The 26,081-nt window shown below is 36.8% G+C and overlaps 1 protein-coding gene across 1 annotated transcript in view; it reads left to right on the forward strand.

Annotated features, from left to right (window-relative positions):
• The window catches only part of scfd2 (sec1 family domain containing 2), a 126,200-nt gene that overhangs the window by 98,251 nt on the left and 1,868 nt on the right, over positions 1–26,081 (forward strand). Inside the window, exons 6-8 of the mRNA XM_082147574.1 lie at positions 9,358–9,503; positions 20,045–20,179; positions 25,801–25,920. Of these exons, the coding sequence (XP_082003700.1) occupies positions 9,358–9,503; positions 20,045–20,179; positions 25,801–25,920 (401 nt within the window). The remainder of the gene's footprint in view (positions 1–9,357; positions 9,504–20,044; positions 20,180–25,800; positions 25,921–26,081) is intronic.

Consider the following 26,081-nt stretch of genomic DNA (forward strand, 5'->3'; position numbering starts at 1 on the left):
ATTTTTTTATTGTAATTTTCCAAGTCTCCAAGGCTTGAGAATTTGGTCCTGCTTTCCACTTCTAGAACTCCTCCAGGGAGAAACTGTGGACAAACCTTTCTAAAACAGAAGAGAAACTTTGGAAAAATCTCCCTAAAACAGGACCCTTGGTGGTGGTAAAGTGTAAAGTATGGAATGTTAGAATATTGTTTGGCGCTTCTGGAATGTCGAATGTGAGCCAGCACTGCTGTTGATTATTTGGAGGTGTTGAAGACTTCTTAAACTGCTGACAGAGCTGGTTGAATAATGTAAGGTTGCTGCCAACCTTATGGAATGTCGATGGCATTACTCTGGATATCTCTCTCAAAGTGTAATGAGTGTTTTCTCAGGACATGATGCAGGAGGATCTCTGAAGAGCACTTAGTAATTAGTGTAAGGAATTTTTGCAGTTTTTAAAAAGTTAAGTGTCACTTTGCATAGAGGCTGGATGCCTCTATCCTTATTTTCACCTTCACAAAATCTCTCTCAATCCCTTCACTTTTGTCTGTTTCTCTTTCTCCCTCACACACGATTTCTACAGCAATCTATTCTTTGTTAAACTCTTAAACACACAAATGATGTGTATCTGAATATCATTACTGAGATATATAATGTTCTGGTAGAGATTAGAGCTGCAAGAATGCTGCGCTGAGTGAAAGGAAGTAAGACTCAGCATCAGTCTGTCATTAGAATGGGAATGTGTGGCATTTTTCTGTCATTTAAACAATTGCCTGAGCCAGGCTTAAGTTAGTCTTGTGTTTTCCGTTGGATCTTGATAAGGGGATTAGCAAAGAAATGTGGAATTTTTGCTTAAGATTTTAAACATTTTAATCTCTCATATCTTTAATTCTCATTGCTATGGCTTTCAACAGGTTATAGACTTTACTGAACTAAGTATTAAGGATTCCTAACCTCTGTCACTAACACAAATTACCATGTTATATAGGATATACTATGGTAATCTTTAAAGTACATTGGAGCACCATTGAAATACCCATTGTAAATGAATATGGTAATAATTTAGTACTTTGGTAGATACCAAAGTACCATTATCATCTGATACTACAGTTTTTCCTGCACCGCATAATCTTCAAACCTCAAACCACGTAAAAATCTTCAACATGGACAAAAAAGAAATCATATTTTATCTAAGTGACTCACTTGAGCTGGCTCTTGAACTGGAATAAAAACATACAGCATGAATAGCCTGTTTCCCAAACACATGATTCTTAACTGGTTCTTCTGGTGAATGACTCTTATGAGCCAGTTCTTTTAATGAATAGTTCAAAAAGACAGGCTACTGGTTTGAATCAATCTGACGAATTCTTCACTGAATATAAGTCATAATATAACTTACTTCTCAAAGAGTGTTAACCTTAACATTAAACATGTTGTCATTCAGCTCCACGGCATTCTTACCCTCTTTCACTTTCTTACAATGCTGTGTTTGAATTCCAATAGCATATGCAGCAGCATTCCCAGGTCTAAACCAGAATTCCATTACGGATTAACATTATACAGAGATGTTCTTCTTTTATTCCCAGGCCAAGAAGGCAGCACTTTGATTCACAGACTCAATGCATGAATGCACACACGCATATCCTCCTCTTCATCACCTTTTTAGTCTGTTACTAAAATAAGCATCGCTATTTATAGTACCAGAGACTGAATTCCTCTGAAAGAGGCTTGAGACTGAAGCTGGTGTGACTTTGTGAGGAGGGAAAGAAGACAGGGCTGGAGAAAAGAAGGAAGTTTATAAAGGTTTCTACATTCCTTTGAGGATGGAGCCATTTTTAGTTGTCAGGGAGATGACTCTGTTTATTACAGTTTAGACTAGACTTTATTGCATTCATGAGATCGTCTGTGGGGGGAATGAAGTAAAGGAATGTTCTTTTGTTCTGTCAGACTCTTTCCACCTGTATTGATTCAAGGTTTATGATTCAGTATTGTTCTATTTAAATAGACAGCTCATAACAATAAATGAACAAACATTTAGGTACAAAATATATATCAGGCTATTTAGTATTTTTAACTTATTTAAATACAGAAAATAGTTTAGATAAAGTATATAAAGAAATATAGAAAATAATAGAAAATGCCAATGTAAAGAAAATAATATTAATATTAAAGTAAAAAGTCATGTATTCACATGTTCATTACTGATAAGGAGGCCATCTTTCCATCCTCCAGAATGATTTTTATTTTGTCTATTAGTGTGGAAATTATGAAAGCCTTTTTTTGGGAATGGTGGTGTTTTGTTATGTTTTGCATTTTAGGAGATTGTTCACAGAATCCTTCAATGTTTATTTTCCAGACATTTGGTGTCTGCACTCTTCCACAGCTGGTTTATGGTCACAAGGTTGTATTTGGTTGCAAATAACAGTTAGTTAAGTCACAAAATAACTGAAGTAACGACAGGTAATTTCTTCCATATTGTGACGTACAGGTCCAGTAAGGTCAGTGTCGCATCCTGCACGCCTCTCCCCGCCCTGTAGGCAAATTGCATCGGGTCGAGAAATGGTTTCGTTTTTTCCAATAATACCTTTACTAATTTCTTGAATAGGCCTACCTTCATTGCAAGTGAGGTCAAGGAACTGGTCTATAATCTGTCAAGCCTTTGGGACTATAATTTTTTTTCTACTGGGATAAAAATAGACATGTTTCCTAAGTTTTGGTACATACTGAACCTCAAGAGACCAATTAAAAATATAAGTAAAAATTGGACCCAGTTGCTTTCCACACTGTTTTAGCACCCTACCACTTATTCCATCAGGACCAGAACCCACTTTTATCTTACACTGTTTAAAAAGTCTAACTGCACATTCCACATTAAAAGAAACCGGTAGGCTTTCATCTTGAGGAGAGTTATATAACTCTACATTCCTTATGCTACCATTCTGCTCTTCAGATCTAGCATTAAACTTATTAAAATCCTCAGCAAGAACACTAATTCATTATGATTACTTTCACTCTTTTTCTACATCTATTATTTATATCCGTCATTAATTAAGACTATCCCGTACTGAGCCCATACAATTTGTTCTTAATTTAGACTCCACTTTATCCTTAACTTCTTTTTGCCGTCTTAAATTCAAGTCTAATCAATTTCTGTACATTTTTAACTTCCCCTCGTTGAAAGGCAGTTCTTTTCTTAATCAACAAACACTTAAAGCAGCACTCAGTAGCTTCTGGATTTCTTCGCTGTATTCTCGCTTTTTGCTCGCAGGTTTCTCTCTAGAGCTCCCCCCACAGCTTCGGAATAGATATTTGACAACACTGTTGTAAAAACTCGTTGGTGATTCTCAGACACCAGAGGCTATAGATCAACGACATCAAAGCAGATGGGACATTCTTTAAAACGTCGTCTTCATTCGGGTGAGGGAGCGTGAGGGAGCGCAATAATGACAGCATTTTAGCAGATTTCTTTTGGCCGTAAAGCAATTGTTTACATCGCGAGACCTGATATCACACGAGACTTCCTGACGCAGCGGCCGGCGGCCCGCCGGCTCATAGTTGCAAGTGCGTATTTTCCGCTCACGGGCACCAGGGGGGTGCGAAACGACCACCATTCAACCCGAAATAAGTAATATAACCATTCCAATGACTCCGAAGCTGTTCAGTTAAGGTAAAAAAAGTTACTTAGTTCACCTTTAAGATTCCTGCTCACCCATGGCTTACTGTTTGGATATATCTTAAGAACTTTACAGTGTCAGCACAATAAGTTACCCAGGGTCTAACCACATCATTAAGCTCATCAATATCAACAGATGAATCCATAAACACATTCCATGGTGCAATCAAAATATCCTCATAATCTCTCAATAGCATCATCAGTCCAAGATTTCACAGTTTTTGTTTGAACTTTTCCCCTCTTCAGTTCAGTACTATAACATGGAATAAGATGAATACAATTGTGATCTGAGGAACTCAATGGAGGTAGGGTAGCTTTGTGTGCTCCCTTACATTTACATTAACATTTAATCATTTAGCAGACGCTTTTATTCAAAGCGACTTACAAATGAGGAGAGGAATAGAAGTTAAACTAACAATAGGGCAAAAATATGTAAGTGCTATGCCCCCTCCCAATTTAGTCTAACACAGTATATAGAAGAGAAAAGAAAGTGTTGTTAATGGATCAAGTGTTGCTGAAGAAGATGTGTTCCCTTAATAGAGCCATAACCTCTGTCCAAAGTCATTTTTGTGCCTAGTTGGACACGTGACATACCCATGCATAGATTTCTTTCCAATACACAGTTATTTAAATCACCCATGATAAAAATCGGAGCATTCGGGGATAATAACTGGTATTTCATAAAACTCTTCTCGATGTGCTCCGTATCCGACTTCACATTCACCTTTGGATGAATATACACTGCTGCCACAAATATTTGAGGAAACTCTCTGGGCAAATCATGTGGACGGAGGGATACCGTGAGCATCTCAATGTCCTTAATAAATGCTCTCTCACAACAACAGTCTTGCACCAGCGCTCGTTCACATATAAACATTCTCCACCGCCATGAGTCTTGCCAGTTATTCCAGAATCGCGGCCAGTTCGAAATGGGCCACTAAATCCATTAATTAACAACTCTTTATCAGAGTCCAATTTCGAACCAAGTCTCCGAGATTGCAAGCAAACAGCTGTCTCTAAATTCGCATTTAAAACGAACATGTGTGTGAAGTTCCTCAACCTTATTGCGTAAGGACCGAGCGTTTGCTAAAATAATTGACGGAAGCAGTATGAGGCAACAGTCTCTTTCTCATTCTTTCACATACCCCATCTCTTCTCCCTTCTTCATTTTTTTAGTTTCAGTGTTGTCATGGTTGCCACAAATGATTTCGCACTCTGTTTTATTCAATGATTTTTCGCCCTTAAAAAGGAAAGCTCCATTGAGCACATCTTGGTATACAATTTTTCTGCAGAGTTAGTTCTGCGTAGGTGACTAACCTTGCTTACTTTTGTCTCATTAGATCACATTAGGAATGACTATGCTTGTTTAGTCACGTGCACATCCATGCACCTTATGTTCTATTCTGTGTCTTGTATCTTTCTAATGAACTGTCCTCTCTCTGAGGATCATGTACCCTGTTGTTTGGTTAAAGCAGGCGGACACGCTCGAGAAGATCTAGGGTGTGTGTTTGGGTGTTTATGAAGTTAATCTTCTGCTCTTCTCTTTGGTAGAGATCAGTATACAAACATTGGAGGTTGTTACGCACACACATCTGTATTTCAAAGGGAAGGGTTCGCGTGAGAGGAGAATGTGGGGGATATGCACACGTGTATGTGTGTGACTCCCGTCTGTTCTCACACCAGCACCTGGCATGTGGCTCAGGATTTGGTGTTGTGATCACCATTACCATCTAAACCGCAGCCAACACCCTCTTGCACTGCCACGCTGTTTCTCTTGGCACGCAGTCAAATGACTGTCTGTGGCTACATGAAAACACACGCACATATTACATCTGCTGCAGATCTCTTGCAGTTTCTTAGTCAGGGTCAACTGTTGATGGAACAATGTGACTGTATGGCAATACATTTATTATGCATTATGTCTCATTTGTGATTACAGTGTGACTTCATTTCTCCTGATCTGACTTTCTTTTATTTATTTATTTAATTATTTATTCATTTGCTCTGAGGTGGAAACAAGCTTATGTGAGAAGGTTAAAATATTTCAGTGAATTGGCTGAAACTAACAATCCGTCATTTCAATACAGTTGAACAGTTCACTGTTGTTCCTGTATGGAAGTAAAATAATGACAAATGTCTTTGAAACAAAAAAGCATGTTGAATTGCACTGATTGAAAAAAACATGCATTGCATTACCAGTGCTTGCATTTGAATGCATTGTGTTTTCAGGGCTAGCATTTTTGGGGGCTGAAATTCAGCGTTGTTGTATATTTAAGCTGTGAATATTTCAAGTGAAAACATTTCACCCACAATTTCATGAATAAAAATGCAATAATCCATATTCACCTTTTAGACTTAATTTCCAAAAATTCAGACTGTTCAAAATACCATAATATTCAACAGGCATAGGTCCATTTTATTTCGCTTTACAAATTCACTTCCACAAATTCAGTGGTTCAAATTCAACAGATCCAGGAACTGCAGGAATAGCAGTAGAGTACCGATGTATAATATCCATCTACTGTTAGTCTCCTAACCAGCATTTAGTGCAAGCGGTGTTGTCAAAGACCATATCAAAAGGTAGAGAGTCATTCATTTACTGATTTGCAGAAATCGAGCAAACGGTAAGTATTATTATAATCAGGGCTAGTGTATATGTGGAAAAGGCTGGGTTTATTAGGGATGCATCATGCACCAATAGGAACATTTTGGCTGATATCGAAAACCGATAATTCTTTTTATTCTTTATATAATGCGATAACCAATATATAGGCCAATAAATCCAAATCCAAATTTTGATATAATTTTTGGAGAGCCCGATTACAAAAACAGGCTTTTAAAGGCTCACCATTAAAGCCATGTCTTAAAGAACAAAACATATACAGTACAGTAGCCTATAGTGAACCAGTGTAAGAGTCCTTAACTTTTAACATTTTACACTCCCATAGCCAACTTTATAAAATCTGTTGCATCACAAAGAAATAAAATGTTCAAAAATGTAAAAAGTCATTGGACGACATTACTTTGTGTATCAATACAAATACTGTATATATTTTTTCAATTAGTGCAATTCAACATGCTTTTCTGTTTCAAAGACATTTGTCATTATTTTACTTCCGGATTCCTGGCTATGTCTGACACCAAATAGCACTAAAAAAAGTTTTAACAATTTCAGAAAGACTAAATTATGACTGGTTTTGGCTCAAAAACATTAATAAGAGGTTGAGACCTTATAGGGGAAAATGAAATGATGGTGAATTGTATGAAATGAATGACCCCTTTGACAGATTCTCCAATTTTTATGAAATGGTTTATAGCTGCACAATCAAGTAAAGTCTCACTAAAGTACACTTATTTTGGCTACTAGTTGTTTTACCTCCCTAGATGCCTTGATTTTCTTCAGGCATGTTATATTTACCATGCCTTTCCATCTTCTGGAAAACAAACATTCACATCCGAATCTGCCTGCATCACTATATCCTTATCTCCCACTGCTGTCAAGAGCAACAGAGCAAGAGAAAAGAGCAGAGACAGAAGAGGCTAAATGGCACGCATTTAAAAAAAAAAAAAGGGAAAAAAAGAGAGCAAAACACTCAAATCAAACCAAACAGCCAGCAGGCTAAATATGAAACCAGTTATATTTGGGCTGACTGTAAGGATGATCATAACACACAGAGAGACTCATCCACTCACTCCCTTTTCTTTGGGGTATGTTTTGATATCAAGCTTTAAATCAGAATTTCTAGAACCATCTAGAATGAAAAAGCACCAGTCAGGGGCTTTCTGGACCAAGAAAGCCAGCTCTGGGCGGTTTAAACAGCGGCCATTCAGGCAGAGTTAAAATGTTTCTCCTTATAAATATTTATACTGGATGCAGATTATAGTGGTTTTTTTTGTTTTGTTTTTTGTGGTGTTAGTTATATCACTGCAAACACACACACACACTGCAGGCACAAAGGGTTCACAAAGCAGTATTTTACTTAGTAATAGCATTCATCCACCCTAAGAAAGTCCTTATGTCCTATATGTCTTTCTGCAGTGACACGTTTAGCAAAGCTCCAGTGAGTGTATGCAGACCAGGCCATGATTCCTGCAGTCACTGAAGCCTAAATTGATAGTTAGTGCGAATCTCAGAAAGCAATGCATAACCACTGTGCATTTATAGATTGTTTTCATCATTGATAATAATAAGTAATGTTTCTTAAGCACCAAATCCGCATATTTGAATGATTTCTGAAGACTGGTGTAATGGTTGCTGAAAATTCAGTTTTGCCATCACAGGGATAAATCACATTTTAAAATATATTTAAAAAAGGAAAAGTTATTTTAAATTGTAATATTTCACAATATTACAGTTTGTACTGTGTTTGTACTAAAAAAAATGCAGCCTTGGTGAGCATAAGATACTTTCCTAACTGATTATAAATTAAAAAGACATTTGTTTTAGAATTAATTTCACCTGGGTTTTTTAACAGTTGTATGACATACAAAATACTGCTTGGTTTTGCAAGCTAAGGTACTGCACAGGATTTTTCTTTGGGGTTTTTGTTTTTCTCAAAAGTGCAGTCACGGTAATACTTTTTATCTGGTTTTTGTGTTCACACAAAAAATAAAACCCCTGCCTGTGTCATGTGAAGCAATTGAGCAGTGCTTTATTTATTTGGTACAAATCAGTTGCTTGTTCTTATTCTACCATCAATATGAGTCTTACATAAGTGTACTGCTCTGCTCTACCCATGCGTCTGCGGGTTTGGCAAGGCCAGAGCGGTTTAACTGTCCGAGCTGAATGTCTTATTGCTCAGGTGCAAGATTGTTTAGATCTGGTTGAAGGATGGACGGCTCTCTCATTACCCAACACTTGCATTCCACAGCTGACGCAGGATGATGTGCCAGCCTCACCCTCCCATGTTGCTATCCCATCCTCCATTTGTCTTCTTTGAGTCTCTCTTTGCTTTCAGCACCATCAGTGCTGTTGGAATGACAACAAAGTTTGTTTTTGTCAAATACAAAAACTTTTGCTCCCCCCCCCACCCCCACCCCCAAATGAAACTGATACATTCTCTCTCTCTCTCTCTCTCTCTCTCTCTCTCTCTCTCTCTCTCTCTCTCTCTCTCTCTCTCTCTCTCTCTTCACAGCGAGTTTAGTGAGTGCACATTCAAATTTTGATTAACTCTGTTGCTTCCATTGAAAAGAGCTTTTGTCATCTGATTCTCGTAACTTGTACAGCCCACATCCTAACAAAATTGTATATAATATATTCTATCAATATATTTATTTATATATATTATATAATTTATCAAATGTATTAAAAAAATCTCGCTACATTGCTTAAACATTTGGCAACAATGTGAACATTTTTGTACGAATACATCCTTAAATGTATACATGTAAATGCAACTTATTCCTCTGATGGCAAAGCTGAATTTTCAGTATCATTACTCAAGTCTTCAGTGTCACATGATCCTTCATGGCCTAATCATTGTAATATGCTGATTTGCTGCATAAGAAAAACATTCTTATTATTATTATTATTATCAGTGTTGAAAACAGTTGTGCTGCTTAATATTTTTGTGGAAACTGTGATGCCTTTTTTTCAGGATTCTTTGATGAATAGAAAGTTCAATAGAGTGAATGAGAGAGCCAGAAAGATTTGTTACATGAACATTCATGTAGTGTTCAGACTCTCTCCTCTGTGTTTGTGTATGTAGGAGTCTCCAGCCCTGAAAAGATGACAGTGGAGCGCGCTCACTCTGCCCTGGAGAACATGTTTGAGACCCTGAGGGGAGTCAGTCATGCCCGAGACCACATGAAGCAGTTCAGTTCTGTGTACACTCCCAGTGATGGGACACACCAGGTCAGTGAACCTTCACTCTAAAAAAGTGATCAGTTGACTTAACTTAAAGCTACACTATGTAGGATTTTCTCCCATCTAGCGGTGAAATTGTCTATGACTACCAACTGAATATTACTTTCTAGCCCCTCCCATTCCGAGGGCGTTTTAACTCCTACAGTGGCCGTATTATTTCAAATCTGCCGGCAGTTGCGCGTAATCTCCCCCTTGCATTCGTCACGGTGCCACTGAGTGTAAAAACGCGAAAGGCGAAGCTTGAATTTCCAGGTATGTCCCTCTTTTGCTAATGTATTTTCAAGATGGAGGCGCAACATGGCTGCCGCCATTCGAGCGACTCGCTCGTATGTATTCTAAATGGCAGATTCTACGCTTACGAGAATACTTGATTAGTTGGTAGAAGCAATTACACATTAATGAGCACATATCATTTTGAAAGAACAAAGTGTTTTTTGCTAAGAATCAACTTAAAAAATTACACAGTGTAGCTTTAAAAAAGTGCCACATATTAACGTTCAGCTGGCCTCCCTAAAGCATAAATATGAAAAAACTTGACCCAAACAAGACTCTTGTAGCTTTCACTTTGTCATTTCACTTCTCTGTTATCCACATTTTTGTTCAGTGTCTCGAAGTGTAAAAATATTTGTATTGAGGGTCCAAAAACCTACTTGCCTGCAAGCCCCAAATAAGAGTATAGTTGTCTATCAAAATGATGATGGTAAGAATTCAAATGAAAGAAGTTCTACTAAAGAAAGCTTCTGTCGCTATTTGCACATCTGCTAAATTTTACCTCCATGGAAAAAGTTGCCAGAATGCTGATTTTTTTTTTCCCAGAAATCCATGTGGCAACATATAGCCTATGTGGAATTCTGCTCATATTCACAAAATATGAAGAACAACATCATAAATCTTCAAGTTTTTGCTATTTTATTGCAAAACACATGGTAAAACAGTTCAAAGTGTCAGTTCAAACATTGCATTTTGGACCCTGTGCGTATACATGAGCAGAATACCTCTGCGATTCATATGGATATGATAATAATTATACTCTGTCCCGTTTCTTCATAATTTTCATCTCATCCTGTGAGATCACTGTATTCATGCAGAACCTGCTACAGACTGTGTGTGACTGGAAGCCAGAGTGCGTCACAAGCTTTTAACTATACTGTATGACAGAATTGAACATCCACTCTTGTACCTTTGAGAGTGTTTCATGTGCTCTTGTGTTCATTTGTGTGGCAGACAGTGAAAGAGAAAGAGTCAGACTGAGGGACAGAGGTGTAAAGAGCTGATTATATAACACACTAATGTTTTCTTTTCCTAACCAGGAAGCACTTGTGTTAAAGTCATTCAGAGATGTTCTCTGTTCAGTATTTTTTAGCAGTTTTATTAATGCGTGTTGGGGGGATAATTAGCTAAAAGTAATGATGCAGGGAACTCAATGCAGTTTTTGTAAAGTAGCACACTATGTCCTCTTAACTTGACAGCAGCTCAAATGTTTTTCAGGATGCGGATGTATGTTTTTATTTATTTATATCTGACCCTTTTTTCTAGTTAGCTTCTATTGGTTAGTAGTTTGTAGTAGTTTTCAAGAAAGTATGGTTGTTTAAAACCTGTTAACCCTCACCAGTGCGTCGGCGCACTGAAGCGTTTTTTTATTTATTTAGTTCAAAGTTACTATCAGATTAAATGTTTTACCTTGACAAACTATACATCATTAAAAAGATATAAGACTCAAGTTTCAGTATTTGACAACTATTGTATTCTGAGAAACTTATAGTGACAGTTATGTCTTATTTTGTGTCAGGAGTTATGAAATGGAAAAATGCGTTGATACCTTTAATATGATTTATGACCGTCAGCTGGTCCATTCAGAAAAAAAAACTCCGTGCTGTTGTCATGACAGCGATTCACAAAACAACGTCCCTCAGGGCTTTTAGCTCAAAAATGTGCAGACTTGGAGAAATATTGATATATTCTCATAGATTCACATCATATTTCTATAGACAGGAATAATATTTATTGAATTTATACCCAAATGCGTCGATGTAATCATTATGAGCGCTTCTTACTGAGATGTGCTGTGTTTTCAATTCATACCAATAGCCTGAGGGCGCTATATGCACAATAATACTCCATATATGGAACATGAAGAAGAGACATAATCATGTGACCTTCAAGGACGTCACTGATAGCAGCTACACACAAAGCTAACACAGAGATCGCTGTAATATGCAGATACAGACGTTTTGAAGACAATAAACATGATTGCAAATGATATTTGATATTTGAGTGTTCTTCAAGCAATGCCAGGTATTTTTATAATAATAGATTATATTTATAATGTAATGCTAATCGATATAGACTTTATCATCGTGCATACTATAAATAATATATTTTCTTTCTGAATTTTTTTTTATCTGAAGCCAAATTAGATCACAGAAGATTATTTAAAACAATCGACTTGCGTTATAAAATAAGTTTGAAGCACAAACATAGTTTTAATCTCATAAATGGTCGTGTATTGATGGTGTGCTAAGCTAACATGCTAGCTAGCTCAGGTGCACCTGTCACCTAGAAGTTATTCTTTTATGGGTTTTTTTTCTAAATAGTAATGCTTTTCTGAAATGTTTTAGTGCATTTGATACAGTTTCAAATATAAGTGAGAACTTTGATAAAATAAATTAGGGATTGAAACCCTATGAATAGCCTGTGAATAGCCAGTCGTTAGAAACTATAATGCAGACAAAAGATATGCATATTTAGATCCATAACCAGGCTGGAGAGGTGTGTGAATGTGTACTGGGGAGACTGAGACTGAATGGGGCTCGTTTGCACCACAAAACAATAGAGACAATAGACTGAATAGATGACTTAGATGATGACTAAACATCAGTAGCATTTTTAGAGTCTAATCAAAATAAAGTAATTTGACATGATCTTGAAAAACATTTAACCAAATACAGAGTTTTAGACTTATCATTTTCAGATTTTAAATATAACATGGTCACACATATGGCTTTAGCTGCAGTGCATTTCTAGATTGCTCCAGGGCCCACTTCAATTTTATTTTCATGAATATGTTTAATAAAAATAAATTTCTAATAACTTTACAAAACTTTGAAGCTATTTAAAAAATGTTTTTTTCATTATGACAATAATTAATTCTACATTTACAATAAACTACCAGGTGTCAGCTTTCAAATGAGATCATACTTGTGCTTTTAGTGCAAAGGGTTCATGAACTGTATCTGTTTCAGTTTGGGTATGTCATTTCTGGGGATTTTTCAAAAGTGGCGTTGCAGCTTAACAGGTTAACTAGTTGTCACTAACTGTTTTAAAATATCACTAGCTTGGAATATGGCATTTTCAAAGTAAATTCCCCAACACCTGTTGTTTATAGATGTTTCATTTAATTGCATTTTAATCAGTCACAATACTGTCTTTTGAACACTGTAGTCTAGTTTTAAAACAGCCTTAATCATATTGGTCATGGTGATCTGTGGAGTTTAATCCACTGTGTTCCTCCAGTTGTTTTTCACAGATGGAGTGTCATGAAACTGTAAGCGACCCTCACATGAAAAACACTGCACCACTGTATTCATGATGGGGATTCGATAGCACATCCTTATTTATCACCAGTAGTCTGCATCTCATTTTTTCTTCTTTTTTTGGTTGTTTTTTTTTGATACAAGAACATTTTGTCCTAAATGTAGTTTTTGGCCACCGAAACTCAATCTTTGTTTTGTTATCTCACTTTTGCTTTGGAAATGCTTCAGCAAGCCACACTGCTCTGCCAGAATGAGATCTCAGGAGAAACACCATTAGGAAGTAAAGCTATTTGCCAGGCTGTAAGCCTCAGATTACTTCTGTAGATATGCTTTGAACCAAAGTAAACGACATGATGTAAAGCCAACGGTGGAAAATGCTGTTGACACTGGAAAAATGTGGCACAGAAAAAAATGGCTAAAATGGGACACAGAAAATATGTGCTAAGTGCTGGCAGAGAAATGTCAAAGCTTTTTGGTCACCCTTTAAACCTGTCTGTGTGTATATTCATTGTTGGTTTTTATATAGTTGTTATGGTTTCTCAATCGCATTCCTGCTCTCGCTCAGTAGTTCTCAGTTGCTCTTCACTATATACTTCCATTCAAAAGTTTAGGGTCGGTACGAGTTTTTAAATGTTTTTGAAAGAAGACTCTTGTGCTCACCAAGGCACCATTTGATTTGATCATTTGATTTGAAGACAGTTGAAAATGGTAATACTGTGAAATATTACAAATTAAAATGACTGTTTTAAAGGTAGGGTAGGTAATCATTTTTCTAAAAAAAAAAACATTCCAAATTTGTTTAAACTGTCTTTATATACCAATACATAATTAAAATGTAAGTACTCTGAAAAAGAAAATATAAAAATCGAGTGACTGTAGACCTTTTAATCTGCAATAAACACAGCTCATTATTTCCATTCACTCCACCCCCTCCCTTCTGAGCTCCTTCCAAAGCCACGCCCCCAAAACACATGAACGCGCGACGCCAAATGCTCAGGCTGGAACAAGACGCATTTATTACCTGAGACGAGTGGAGAGGAAGGAGCGCAGTAAATACAGTGACATCATGTCAGAATCACATGTAATAAAATACCTAACTTTATCACTATGAATATAAACAAATAAGATTTATTTTAGTACTCACTATCAAGCTAGCATATCGATAATGGTAAAGTTTCATTCGGTAACGAGCTATATTTATAAGGCAAAACTAAAAACAGGTTGCATTGATACACGTTTTTCCATTACCATCAGTTACACTGTGATGAAGATGAATTTCGTGTAAGATTCATAACATATACGGTGTTTTGCATGTAAGAGTTTCCATGATGAAAACATTGTTGACTCTAATGAAGACTAACGTACACTCCGAGTCCGGAGACAAGTACCGCATCGTCGGCTCGAGGACAGGTCCGGGGTTGAGGGCGAAGCAGAGGAGGTCGTTCAAGAGCGCGGGCAGGGTCCGAGGAAGTAGTTTTTGCCTTGTTTGCCTTCGCTGACTGCATATGCAGGTGCTTTGAGCTGAATATTTCCGGGAACGGTGACATGTGATGAGTGCACGCCGGGCAGCGCGCGCAGTGGGGCTCGGGGCGGGCACGAGACATGAAGGCATCTGATTGGTTCTTTACATTCGCACCGAATGGCAGTGATTGGTCAGAGTTTTTACTGTCCTGCAGCTGCTACAGAGGTCTGATTTTTTTCATTCCTTTTTCTAAACACATAATGTATTGACTACTACCAGGATGGAAGGACCATTTCACCCAGTATAAAAAAAAGTGTTTCTGAACAGGATTACCTACCCTACCTTTAATAGATTTTAAAATATTTTCAGCAGCCATTACTCCCGTCTTCAGTGTCACATGATCCCTCAGAAATCACTCTAATATGATGACATTTCTTAATATTATTAATGTTTAAAACTGTTGTCCTGCTTAATATTTTATGTAAAATTTGATACATATTTTTCAGGATTCTTTGGTGAATAGAAAGATCGAAACGGCATTTATTTGAAATAGAATTATTTACTAAAATTATAAATGTCTTTACTGTCACTTTTGATCAATATAATGCCTCTTTGCCAGTTAAAAGTATTAATTTATTTGAATAAAATCATATTAGCCCAAGACTCTTGTTAATTATAGTGTAAATTAATAATGAAATTACCCAAAACAACATGTAAAGTTATGTTTAAATATAAAAATAAAAAAGTCAGACAGGAGAGAACATCATATTTTAATGTGTTAAGCTTTGTGTCTCTTCATTGGAGGTCAGATTTCTGTGTTTGACACATCAGCTGTAAATAACTCACGTTACGTACTTAAGACAATATGTACTTATACACAGACTTGGCAGTGATACACACACACACAAAGACATACTTCAACATTAAAACTCAGACATCTATTTGGGAATATTTTCAGCAATACACATGTATTCTGTGCCTGAGGTTTTAGATGCTAAACAGATTAATTATGTCAGAGAGGTTTGGTACATAGTGTGACTTTGGCGAGACTCACAGTCCAGGAATGTTCCTTGCAAATGAATTCTGTCATCGTAACTATTTACACACACTCTGTGTGTGTGTGTGTGTGTGTGTGTGTGTGTGTGTGTGTGTGTGTGTGTGTGTGTGTGTGTGTGTGTGTGTGTGTGTGTGTGTGTGTGTGTGTGGTTTTTCATTTTCATAAATCTACTTTCTATCTAAAAGCTAATCTCTATGTGACAACTAATCAGTAGATATTGTGGCTAATTTGATTGTTTTCAGCTCTGTTTAAATCCATTCCTCTGAATCCTGCAGATATTTTTCCCCATAATCAATGCAGAAAATGCACACCCACACATAAAACATGCACTGTCACTATATTGAAGAATAATAAGCCTTTTATACTCATTTTGCGTCGTCTTTTTTAGCACACTACTTTAGCATGCTGAGTAATCTTTCATCTGGTTTATTTTTGTGGTTTGATCTAATTGTGGCTGCATGTCGTTAACAGTCTATTTTTATCAAAGAAATGAGTGCATGTTAGTCTTGGAGACTCTGTAAAAACATACTTTTTGTGACAAAAATCAGTGAATGAAACATCTTGACTTATCTATTGACTTATCTATTGGTGATTTAATTCTGAATTACAGTTATATTTTGACTCTTATTTGGTAGCAAGTTTACACTGTAAAAAAAAATTACATCCCCAAGTAAAAAATTTCTAGTGACTGAATTTTTCAATTAGTCTGACGTATTATTTCTCATTGAGCCAATGTTAACAGACTATTGCAACAAGAATTGCACTTGGGCCAATTTAAAATTTTAGATGTGACCAGTCACTAGAAAATTTTGACTTGGAGAGGTTAGACATTTTTTACAGTGTACTAAAATAATTACTTTGTTTTGCTGTCATTTTCTGACATCATCTCAACATACACCAGTAATGCAAGACTTGTTTATCAAATATACTGTTTTTTAAGAGATTTAAGTCACTATGAAATGAAAACTGTCAATTCTTTTTTTATTTTTTTATTTTTTATATTTCAGTATTTATTATTCACGAGTTCATACTTACAAATAATCAGATAGAGTAAAAGAGCATGCATATTTAGCATGCTGTACGAGGAGCGTGCTCCAAACTCTGTATTTTGGTCTGAACCCAGAATACTTATATTATTATTATAATAATAAGGATAATAATAGGTTTAAATAGTATAATAACATGTTGGCTTCTCGAGGTAATATAATAATCGTTTAATTCGCACCGTCTATAGGGGAACACTGAAACAAACTATTTTGGTGTAGCGACCGAAAGCGATGCAAAATTCAACCAGGGACAGAAAGCGAGAAGTATTTGAGGCTGGGACCCTGGCTTGCTGAGGGCCCGCTGTAGCGCCCTAACGCCCATTCCTTCGCGGGTAAAAAGGCCAGCATTGCCCAAGACACGAGCTTGGGGCTCGACGGCCTTATTGTCCATTTCTCTATGGCAGAGTGGATTGAATTGGCCACAGTACAGAAGGAGATGGCGGATGTCTTGCCGGCAGGGCCTACACTCGGCGTCTTGGCATGCGGGGACCCGTTCGGTTGGCCTGATGCCCCCGAGATAACGCCAGGGGATCGGCGGAGTGGAATCACTCCTTAGGTCAGAGGATTGCGACAAAGATTCCTTGAGGACAAAAGATGCATTAAATTTATCAAAAGTGAGAGTAAAGACATTTCCTCTCAAGATATTAAGCAGCACAACTATTTTCAACATTAATAATAGTAAGAAATGTTACTTAAACACCAAATCAGCATAGAATCATTTCTGAAGAATTATTTAAAACTAATCATATTTCATAATATAACTTTTTTCTTTTTTTATGATCAAATAAATGCAGATTTTCAGAAGCATTTAAAAAAGTTAAATAAACCCCAAACTTTTAAACCTTAGTGTAAACATTACATTGCATTCATTTTTCACTTATTTCACTTATTTTTCACTTAAATACTTTTTATTCCTTTCATTTCACTTGGTCACTTATTATGGAATTTGGGTATGAGTTAATCCATGTTATTTTATTTATTTATAATTAATCACCCTCAATTAATATGATTTTTCTTTGTTTACAGTATATTTACATATATTGAGTAACAGAGACTGACTCAGTATAGCTCATTTCCTCCCTCAGCACTTCATCTTCATCTGCTGACGAACACATTACATGCTTGTGACTGTGACCTGAAAAGGCAAATGATTGTTTTGTGTTGGCATAAATACAATTAATTAAATGGTTTTGTGTTTGTAATAATGGTGGGTTCCAAAAGGAGTCATTAGATGACTAAACATGACAAAGTGCATATCCAATTATTGGAAATGTGCGTGTTTTCCTTTCAGGCTGTGTATATATGTGTGTTTATCCTGCATTGTTTTTTCTCCCTGATGTGTTTTTACGCATACGTGGCATTCAGAGGCCAAATTCATTTCCTTTTTATATGTTCCTATTATAAGCAAAGTGTCTCATCCCTTAAATGGGCACATTTGTAGTGGGAAGGTCTGTTAATAAATGGCAGAGTTTCATCACTCATTTATGGTAAAAGCAGAATTGTGATGTAGATTGTCAATTGTCTCCTTTAGAGATGCCAGTAAGTGTTGTTTCTGTATGTACACGCATGTGTCGGGAGAGGTGAGATAGGTTAGTCATATCTGACTTAGGAAGATGCTGAAACCTGCAAGACAGACAGCACAGGTGATTCTTGAAAGCCCATTAATGGAGGTGTGTCTCTGTGCAGAGGAGTTTGCACAGGTATGAAATATTTAGCCCCAGGTGCAGATTTCAGTGAAAGATTCATGAAATTAACACACACTTAAGAAGTATGTGTGATTACTGGAAATCTGCATCTGGATGTGTGAGGTTGAGCAGGTCAGGTCATGTCAACTTTCTGGAATGCTAGGGCATTTCATGGCTTTCATAAACTCACCAGTGCCACACAAAAAAAGGCATGTGTTAAAGTAATTTTCAAATTTAAAGTTTTTCAAAGTCAAACTTGACACTGAGAGACACATTGGGCAAATATGTTTGAAAGACACACATATTTAGACCAAATATAAAACATTTGCCAAGCTAAAAACACAATGTGATCAAACTTTTCTTTCTTTTTTTTACTGGTATGGAAATAAGCACTATTTTGACTTCTAATACCACTTTTTGTGATGTCTATTCAGTGCTTTAATCCTCCACCACAGTGATATATCCATTTGACTTTTCCTAGCATATGTTAATATATGAATTAATTGTGATTAATTCAGTTAGTTAATCAGCATATCATAGAGTTAATTCTATTAAAACTTTGAATCAGTTGACAGCCCTAGGGAAACACATTGTAGGCTTAGAGAGCTGCTACTTTGAGCATTTGCTACCAAAATGCAAACACACATCTGTTTAACATGAATGCTCCTCCTTTTTGTAACACGCCAGTGTAAATTGCTCAGGCTGTTAGACCAGGATCCGTGTTGAACCCAACAAACGTGCTTATTTCCGTTAAAAACAGTAGGGGTTGATTAGAGTGTCCTGAGGCTGTACGTTCACATTCAGGAAAACCATGAATCATCATATTACTGAGTCTTCTGGCCCCCGCTGATGCTTTATACAGCAGATAATAACTATCCTAAACACTTTTAAACCTGCTTTTGTCAGCTCCTACACTCACTCGCCACACAGGAAACAGAACATTACAGGAACACTATGAAGGGAAAAATTGTTGCTGAAAATGGGAAATATAATTTTTCAATCTTCCAGTACGGCAGCCCACACTGTTTCTTTCTATCATCTTGCTATGTTCTTTTTGTTGCAAAGTAAATTGCTTGTGAATGATAATGGGTTTCACCAAACAAAGAAAATAACAAGACTGCATGTTTTTTGTTTGAGAGCGCTGTCAGTTATGTTTAAAAAAAAAAAAGTGAATTATACACTCATCACACACATGCTGAGTTGATGGCTCCGTAAACTGTAAGCCATTGTTTTAATATTACCCACAATGCCATATGTCGTAGTATTCAGAACAACAACTGGTTGCCTTAATCTTTGGCAACTATGGTGTACCTCAAGGTTCAGTACTGGTTCATGTCCCTTTTCTGGTTTTATATATATTTATATATTGCTCTGTAAATAGAACAGTGTTTTGGCAGATCTATTTAAAATTTGTTTTCTTGTTTGTCTCTGTATGTTTACATTGTTGATATTTTGTTAACATTGTTATTCTTCTCATATCACTTAGTTGTAAATATGTACCTCTTGGGGTTCTCTTGAATCAGGCTTTTTCTTCGAAAAGAAAGATTGTGCTTTTTGCATACTAATGGGCCAATTTGAAATCAACATACACTGCAGGGTACCAGAGAAGTGTTTGTGACTGGGAGAACAGGCTTTTCTTCCCAGTATTTTTTTTGTTTTTGCATAATTCCTCAAATTTGAGAATTTCTCCAGAAATGTATCTGACACACATACAATAAGCTGTTTTTGTTGTTGTTGTTGTTATAGGCAACATACCGGCCATTGCTTAAGCAGGTGCTAGAGGAGATCTTCCGCACAGACAGACGTGAATGCCCTGATGTAGAGCACATGTCGGGGGGACTCACTGACCTTCTCAAGACTGGCTTTAGTATGTTCATGAAGGTAATTCACACTCAAATATACTACTTCTTTCAAGCTAATAATAGTCTTTATTTTTAAAGTCTTGATTTAATCTTGACTAACTATACATCAGTAGAAAGTTCAATGTCTTGAATAACATTTTTGACCTTGTTTTGTTTTATTATAGTGATAACAATTTTCTAATTTTTGTCAGGAGGTATGCAAAATCGAAAAGTCTATGTCTTTAATATGAAATGGAGCCTCTTATGCATCCACTGAGGGGAAAAAACTCCCTGTACACTTCTCATCAGAGTGCTTTACTAAACGACATCCCTTAGGGCTTTTAGTCCAAAAGTGTGCTCATTTGGATACATTTTTTTCTATCTATACCCAAAATGGGGTGATGTGAGCATTATGGAGTGCTAAACACTCTCATGTAATGTTGTAACAAGGTTTGTTGGTAAGGGAATGAGGAGGCGGGAACCGGCGAACATTAAACATAAGATGCGCTGGCTTCAGACACCCTAATGGGCAGTATGCTATTTGGCGTTGCTATTGACGACAGTTGTAATTGGGGAATAGAGTGCAACAGTGCCTGGCCCCTTTTTCAGCGGCGTTGGTTCCGGATATATTTTTTCCATTTATTTTATCCATAGGGATTTCACAAGCCATGAACTAAGCCAGTCAGCTATGAGGTACATTACAACACTATAAACTTAGATTTTAAGCAAAAAAAAAATTCAATATAGGTACAAGACTATGTACTGAGAACTACAATCCCATGAAGCATCCAAACAGCATAATCAAATTAAAAATGGAAATATAAAACTTCCCATTTACAAATGTTGAATATATATATATATATATTCAACATTTGTAAATAATAGGTTAATAGGAGCTCAAAATTCATTGGCCGCCCCCATTCGTGTTTTTCAAGATGTCCCCAAAGTCATTCTTGGCACCTTGGACGAAGACACCGCATGCCAATTTTCAAGTCTATCAGACTTAGAGTTGCGTAGTTATAGCCTTTTTTATTTTTCATGTTATAGCGCCACCAAATCGCCAGTCGCCGTGTGCTTTTTCACACGACCACAGAATGAGCTCTTACATTCGTGTGTCAAGTTTGGTGAAAATATCTTATTCCATTCACGAATTATAGCCATTTTAGGAAAAGTGGTTAGTTTTGGCAGCCCTTAGAGACTGTGAATCAAAATTTCTATTTTTTTAATAATTATTGACAATCAGACTCCATTTTTGGGGGGTTGTGAATGTAGCAGTGCTGTGATCATACACTTCCACTTGTGAGTCATGCGGAGCCCAGTCAACCAGGAGGCTCTTGTGAAAGCTCCTCTACATTTAATCAGTTATAATGTCAGTACGCTTAAAGCATCCATTCTAAACTGCTCACTAGCACATTACACATATAATTATGTGTGCTTTTAATGTGAGTGTGTGTACTGAATATGTGCTTATATTTAGAGCGCCGTCTAGAGAGTTATGTGTCTGTGGCGGTGCACAGATATAGTTATTTTAAAAATCATCTTTGACCTATATACCATAAGCGCATAGTGTTGTTGAGAGCTTTATTGATTATAATGTTGATGAAGTGGATATTGAGCTCCAGATAAAAAAATTATATTTGTACATTTGTCACAAATTTCAAATTTCAAATTGAAACTATTGCTGTGTCTCATTTGTTGGCTACATGTCATCGAGGATGTCTCATTTCAGAAAAGTAACCATTATGAAATTGACTGTTATTCCTTGTTGAGCGTAAATTACAGTAATTTCTTTCCTACTTTGGAATGAGGTTTTTCTGAGTTGAGGCAACCTTAATGGTTTATGCAGAGGGCGCAAGCTTAGAAAAGAGACATAGCAAATACTATCTTACAGCTCTATTTATCAAGCTTGATCTATCTATCTATCTATCTATCTATCTATCTATCTATATATATATATATATATATATATATACACACACATACATATACATATATATGTGTATATATACATATATATATATATATATATGTATATGTATATATGTGTATATATATATATATATATATATATATTTGTATGTATGTATATATACTGTATGTATATTCAATTCAATTCAAATTTATTTGTATAGCGCTTTTCACAATACATATTGTCTCAAAGCAGCTTTACAGAAAGTGCATTTCAAAAAAATGTACATAGAAAAATACAGTTAGTTAATCATGCATTAATTTAGGGCATAACATATCGCCGGCGTCGAGTCGTCTCCTCACGGGCGTGGAGTCGTCTCCTCACGGGCTTCGAGTCGTCTCTGCATGGGTGTTGGGGCATCTGAAGTTTCCATGAGAGGCTGGATACAAACTGGAGCTGACGTACTCTATTTACCTCGGGACTAGCGTCCCAAGATAACAACAGAAAAGCAGATGGGAAATAATTAGCGTAGCTGCTGTTCCTAATATTAATGCATTCAATCTGATTCAACTGTAGTATAAAAGGTAAGTATTATGTGAATGCTTGGCTAAAGAGATGCGTCTTTAATCTAGTTTTAAACTGGGACAGCGAATCTGAGCCTCGAACAATATCCGGAAGGCAATTCCAGAGTTTAGGAGCTAAATGTGAAAATGCCCTCCCTCCTTTAGTGGTCTTAGATATCCTAGGAATGACCAGAAGCCTCGAATTTAGTGATCTTAAAGAGCGTGATGGATTGTAGGGCGATAGAAGTTCCGTTAAATACCCAGGAGCTAAACCATTTAGGGCTTTATAGGTCATTAGTAATACTTTGTAATTGATACGGAACTTAATAGGTAACCAGTGTAGAGATGATAGAATTGGTGTTATATGATCATATTTTCTTGACCTAGTAAGAACTCTAGCAGCTGCATTTTGGACTAACTGTAGCTTGTTTATTGAGGATGCAGGACAACCAGCTAATAAAGCATTACAGTAATCTAGTCTCGAGGTCATGAATGCATGAACTAACTTTTCAGCATCAGAGACAGATAGCATATTACGTAGCTTAGTAATGTTTCTAAGGTGGAAAAAGGCTGTTCTTGTAACATATGAAATATGATTTTCGAAAGACAAGTTGCGATCTAGTATAACCCCCAGGTCTTTTACTGTAGTGGATAAAGTAACAGGACATCCTTCTAAATTGAAGTTGCATTGTAAGAGGTTTTGTGGGCAGTTTTTGGGACCCATAAGTAATACCTCAGTTTTATTTGAGTTTAATAGCAGAAAATTACACGTCATCCAGTATTTTATATCTTTAACACACTCTGTCAATTTAGATAATTTATTGTTTTCATCCGGTCGTGATGAAATATATAATTGAGTGTCATCAGCATAACAGTGGAAATTAATTCCATGTTTTCTTATAATATTACCAAGCGGCAGCATGTATATTGAGAATAGCAGAGGGCCTAACACAGATCCCTGCGGCACTCCATAGTTTACTGACGTTATCTTCGATTTTTCCCCATTTAAACAGACAAAATGGTAGCGGTCTGATAAGTATGATCTAAACCAGCTTAATGCCTGTATATGTGTATATATATGTGTATATGTAGACCTACAGTATATATTATATAGAAAATCTCAGCTGCTTGATTGTTTATAATCGCAAAATTTAAAACTAACAGCTCTAATCTGATGAATGTGACTATAAAGCATGACGATATTAAGATATTAGAAAAATTCACATTATGATTTCCTGTAAAGCAGCTTTGAAAAAATGTGTACAAGTAAAATGTGCTTGATTTTTAAGCAACTTTTTCTGTCCATCCACCGCTTTAGAGGCCTGTGAACCCTCTGTGTCACTGTTTGCATTATTACATTTTTCTCAATGTGTTTAGGGGGTATGTGACTTCATTTGGATGAAAGGTCGTTTGGATGCTTAATAATATGTTAATCAGAAGATGTTTCTCCCTGAAAGCAGTCCTCTTGCTCTCTCTGTTCTCTCTAAAATGTGTGTGAACGTGTTTATACTGATACACATGGACGTGCTGTGTGCTTGCCCCCTCTGGGATACATGTGTGAGGCCATCCTTGTGTTGTTATGCTGTTGTTATTCCTTTTTCAAGTATAGTATGTATTACCTTATAACACAAGTGTGTATGATATTGTCTAATAATGCACTAGTTTACAGCACACATGGCTTTAACATACTCTTCACTTGATTTGCATGCTGGTGTCCTCCATTGAACACCCACATGCGTCTGGGGAGTGTGGATAGATATATAATTTATATAAAATATTTAAATGAAATGAAGAAAAGGCAAAAGGTCTCTCTCTTTATTTTTTATCTGCACCCATTTATCACGCTCGCTCATTTTCCCAGAGGCACATATTACCGAATACATTTCTTTTTATCTATTTGTCCTTCTCTTTCTGTCTGTGTTACACATGTTTGTCCATGCCGGTTTAGGGTCCTGAGTTGCACGTGGCAGCACAGCCCCTGTCCTGAGATCCGCCCTCCTGGGTGTGCATCCCTAATTGCCTGATTGTTATTCACCACTCACTTTTTCTGTCAGCCAATCCGAGGCTAGCTCTCTGTCCACTGGACCAGGCACAGACAGCTGCACCCCATGTGCGCAAAAGCGTGCTTGTGTCCGCGTGTCCGCCCGTGTGTGTGTGTGTTCTGAATTATATGCTCCTGCTGTGAATGTGGAAGTGTTCAGTCTTGACCTGACCCAGGCATCCAACTGAGTACATACACTAGGGATGTGCAATATTGCATAATTGTTTGTTCCTACTTAGGGAAGCCCCATGTAATTACGATGGATTGATGTCATCGCGTTTCTTGGGGGATGTTCACATGAGAGGCATTACCGTGTTCAAAAACAGATGGACAGAAAGCGTTCAAATGGACCAGAACACAAAGTCTTATCTATTTTTAACTGGCATTTTAAAAACACAGCGATCACAGGTTAGATGCTGTGGGGAAAAAACATTGTGAGACAAGGCAACAGCCGTAGACCTCCATCTGCACATATATGATGGGCACTGACATACTGTACATTCAACAAATAAATAAGCTAAATACCAATATATCTAATATGTATTAAAATATTATTTGAATTTATTCACACTATGTATAGTAACTAGGACATTGCTCGCAGTTGGCGACGGTTTGACAGTAATTGTATAGTTGAATGCAGTGAATTTGTTACAAAACCAGTGTTTTGATGGCTGTAGCTGCGGTGCTTTCACCGCTTCACAGAGGTTTTACTGTGCTTCAGCACAGCACACTGCCAGAATGTCAAAATCTTTTCTGAGAAGTTGTCTCTAAATTCATCCCCTTTAAAGCAGCACCACCAAAATTATTAAAGGAAACACATACATTAAAAAAAAAAAAAAAGAAAAAAGATAGACTAGTCGACCTCAGATCGAATTAGATTTTTTTTAATAACGAGGGTTTGATTTTTTTAAATAACGAGGGTTCAGAGCAGGAGATATTGAAGAGATAAAGTACAATTGAATTAGCTGATTCGTTGAATATGAATATCCTGAATTCCAAAGATCTTTAAGTTCTTTATGCTCCACAAAGCTTAACCCAAAGCCTTTAAGACCCTTGGTCTGAAATATTTTATACGAAGCAGTCAGTGTTTGTATAACTTCAATTTATGTTCAACTCATGTTCTCAGTTTATTTCCTCTTTCCCTGCAGGTCAACCGACCCCACCCAAGTGATCATCCACTCTTGTTTCTCTTCCTGGTGGGCGGGGTCACGCCATCAGAGCTCCGCCTCATTCGGGAAGTTGTCTCTAGCCATAAGGCAGGCACTCAGGTGGGGAGTCACACCCTTTTTTTAATTATTCTTTATCTATTACACTACCGTTCAAAACTTTGGGTCAGTAAGGGTTTTTTTTGGGGGGGGGGGAGATCATGTGACATTGAAAGCTGGAGTAATGATACTAAAAATTCAGCTTCTCCATCACAGGAATAAAT

Source organism: Leuciscus leuciscus (assembly GCF_965113295.1).
Source record: "Leuciscus leuciscus genome assembly, chromosome: 19".
Lineage (NCBI taxonomy): Eukaryota > Metazoa > Chordata > Actinopteri > Cypriniformes > Leuciscidae > Leuciscus > Leuciscus leuciscus.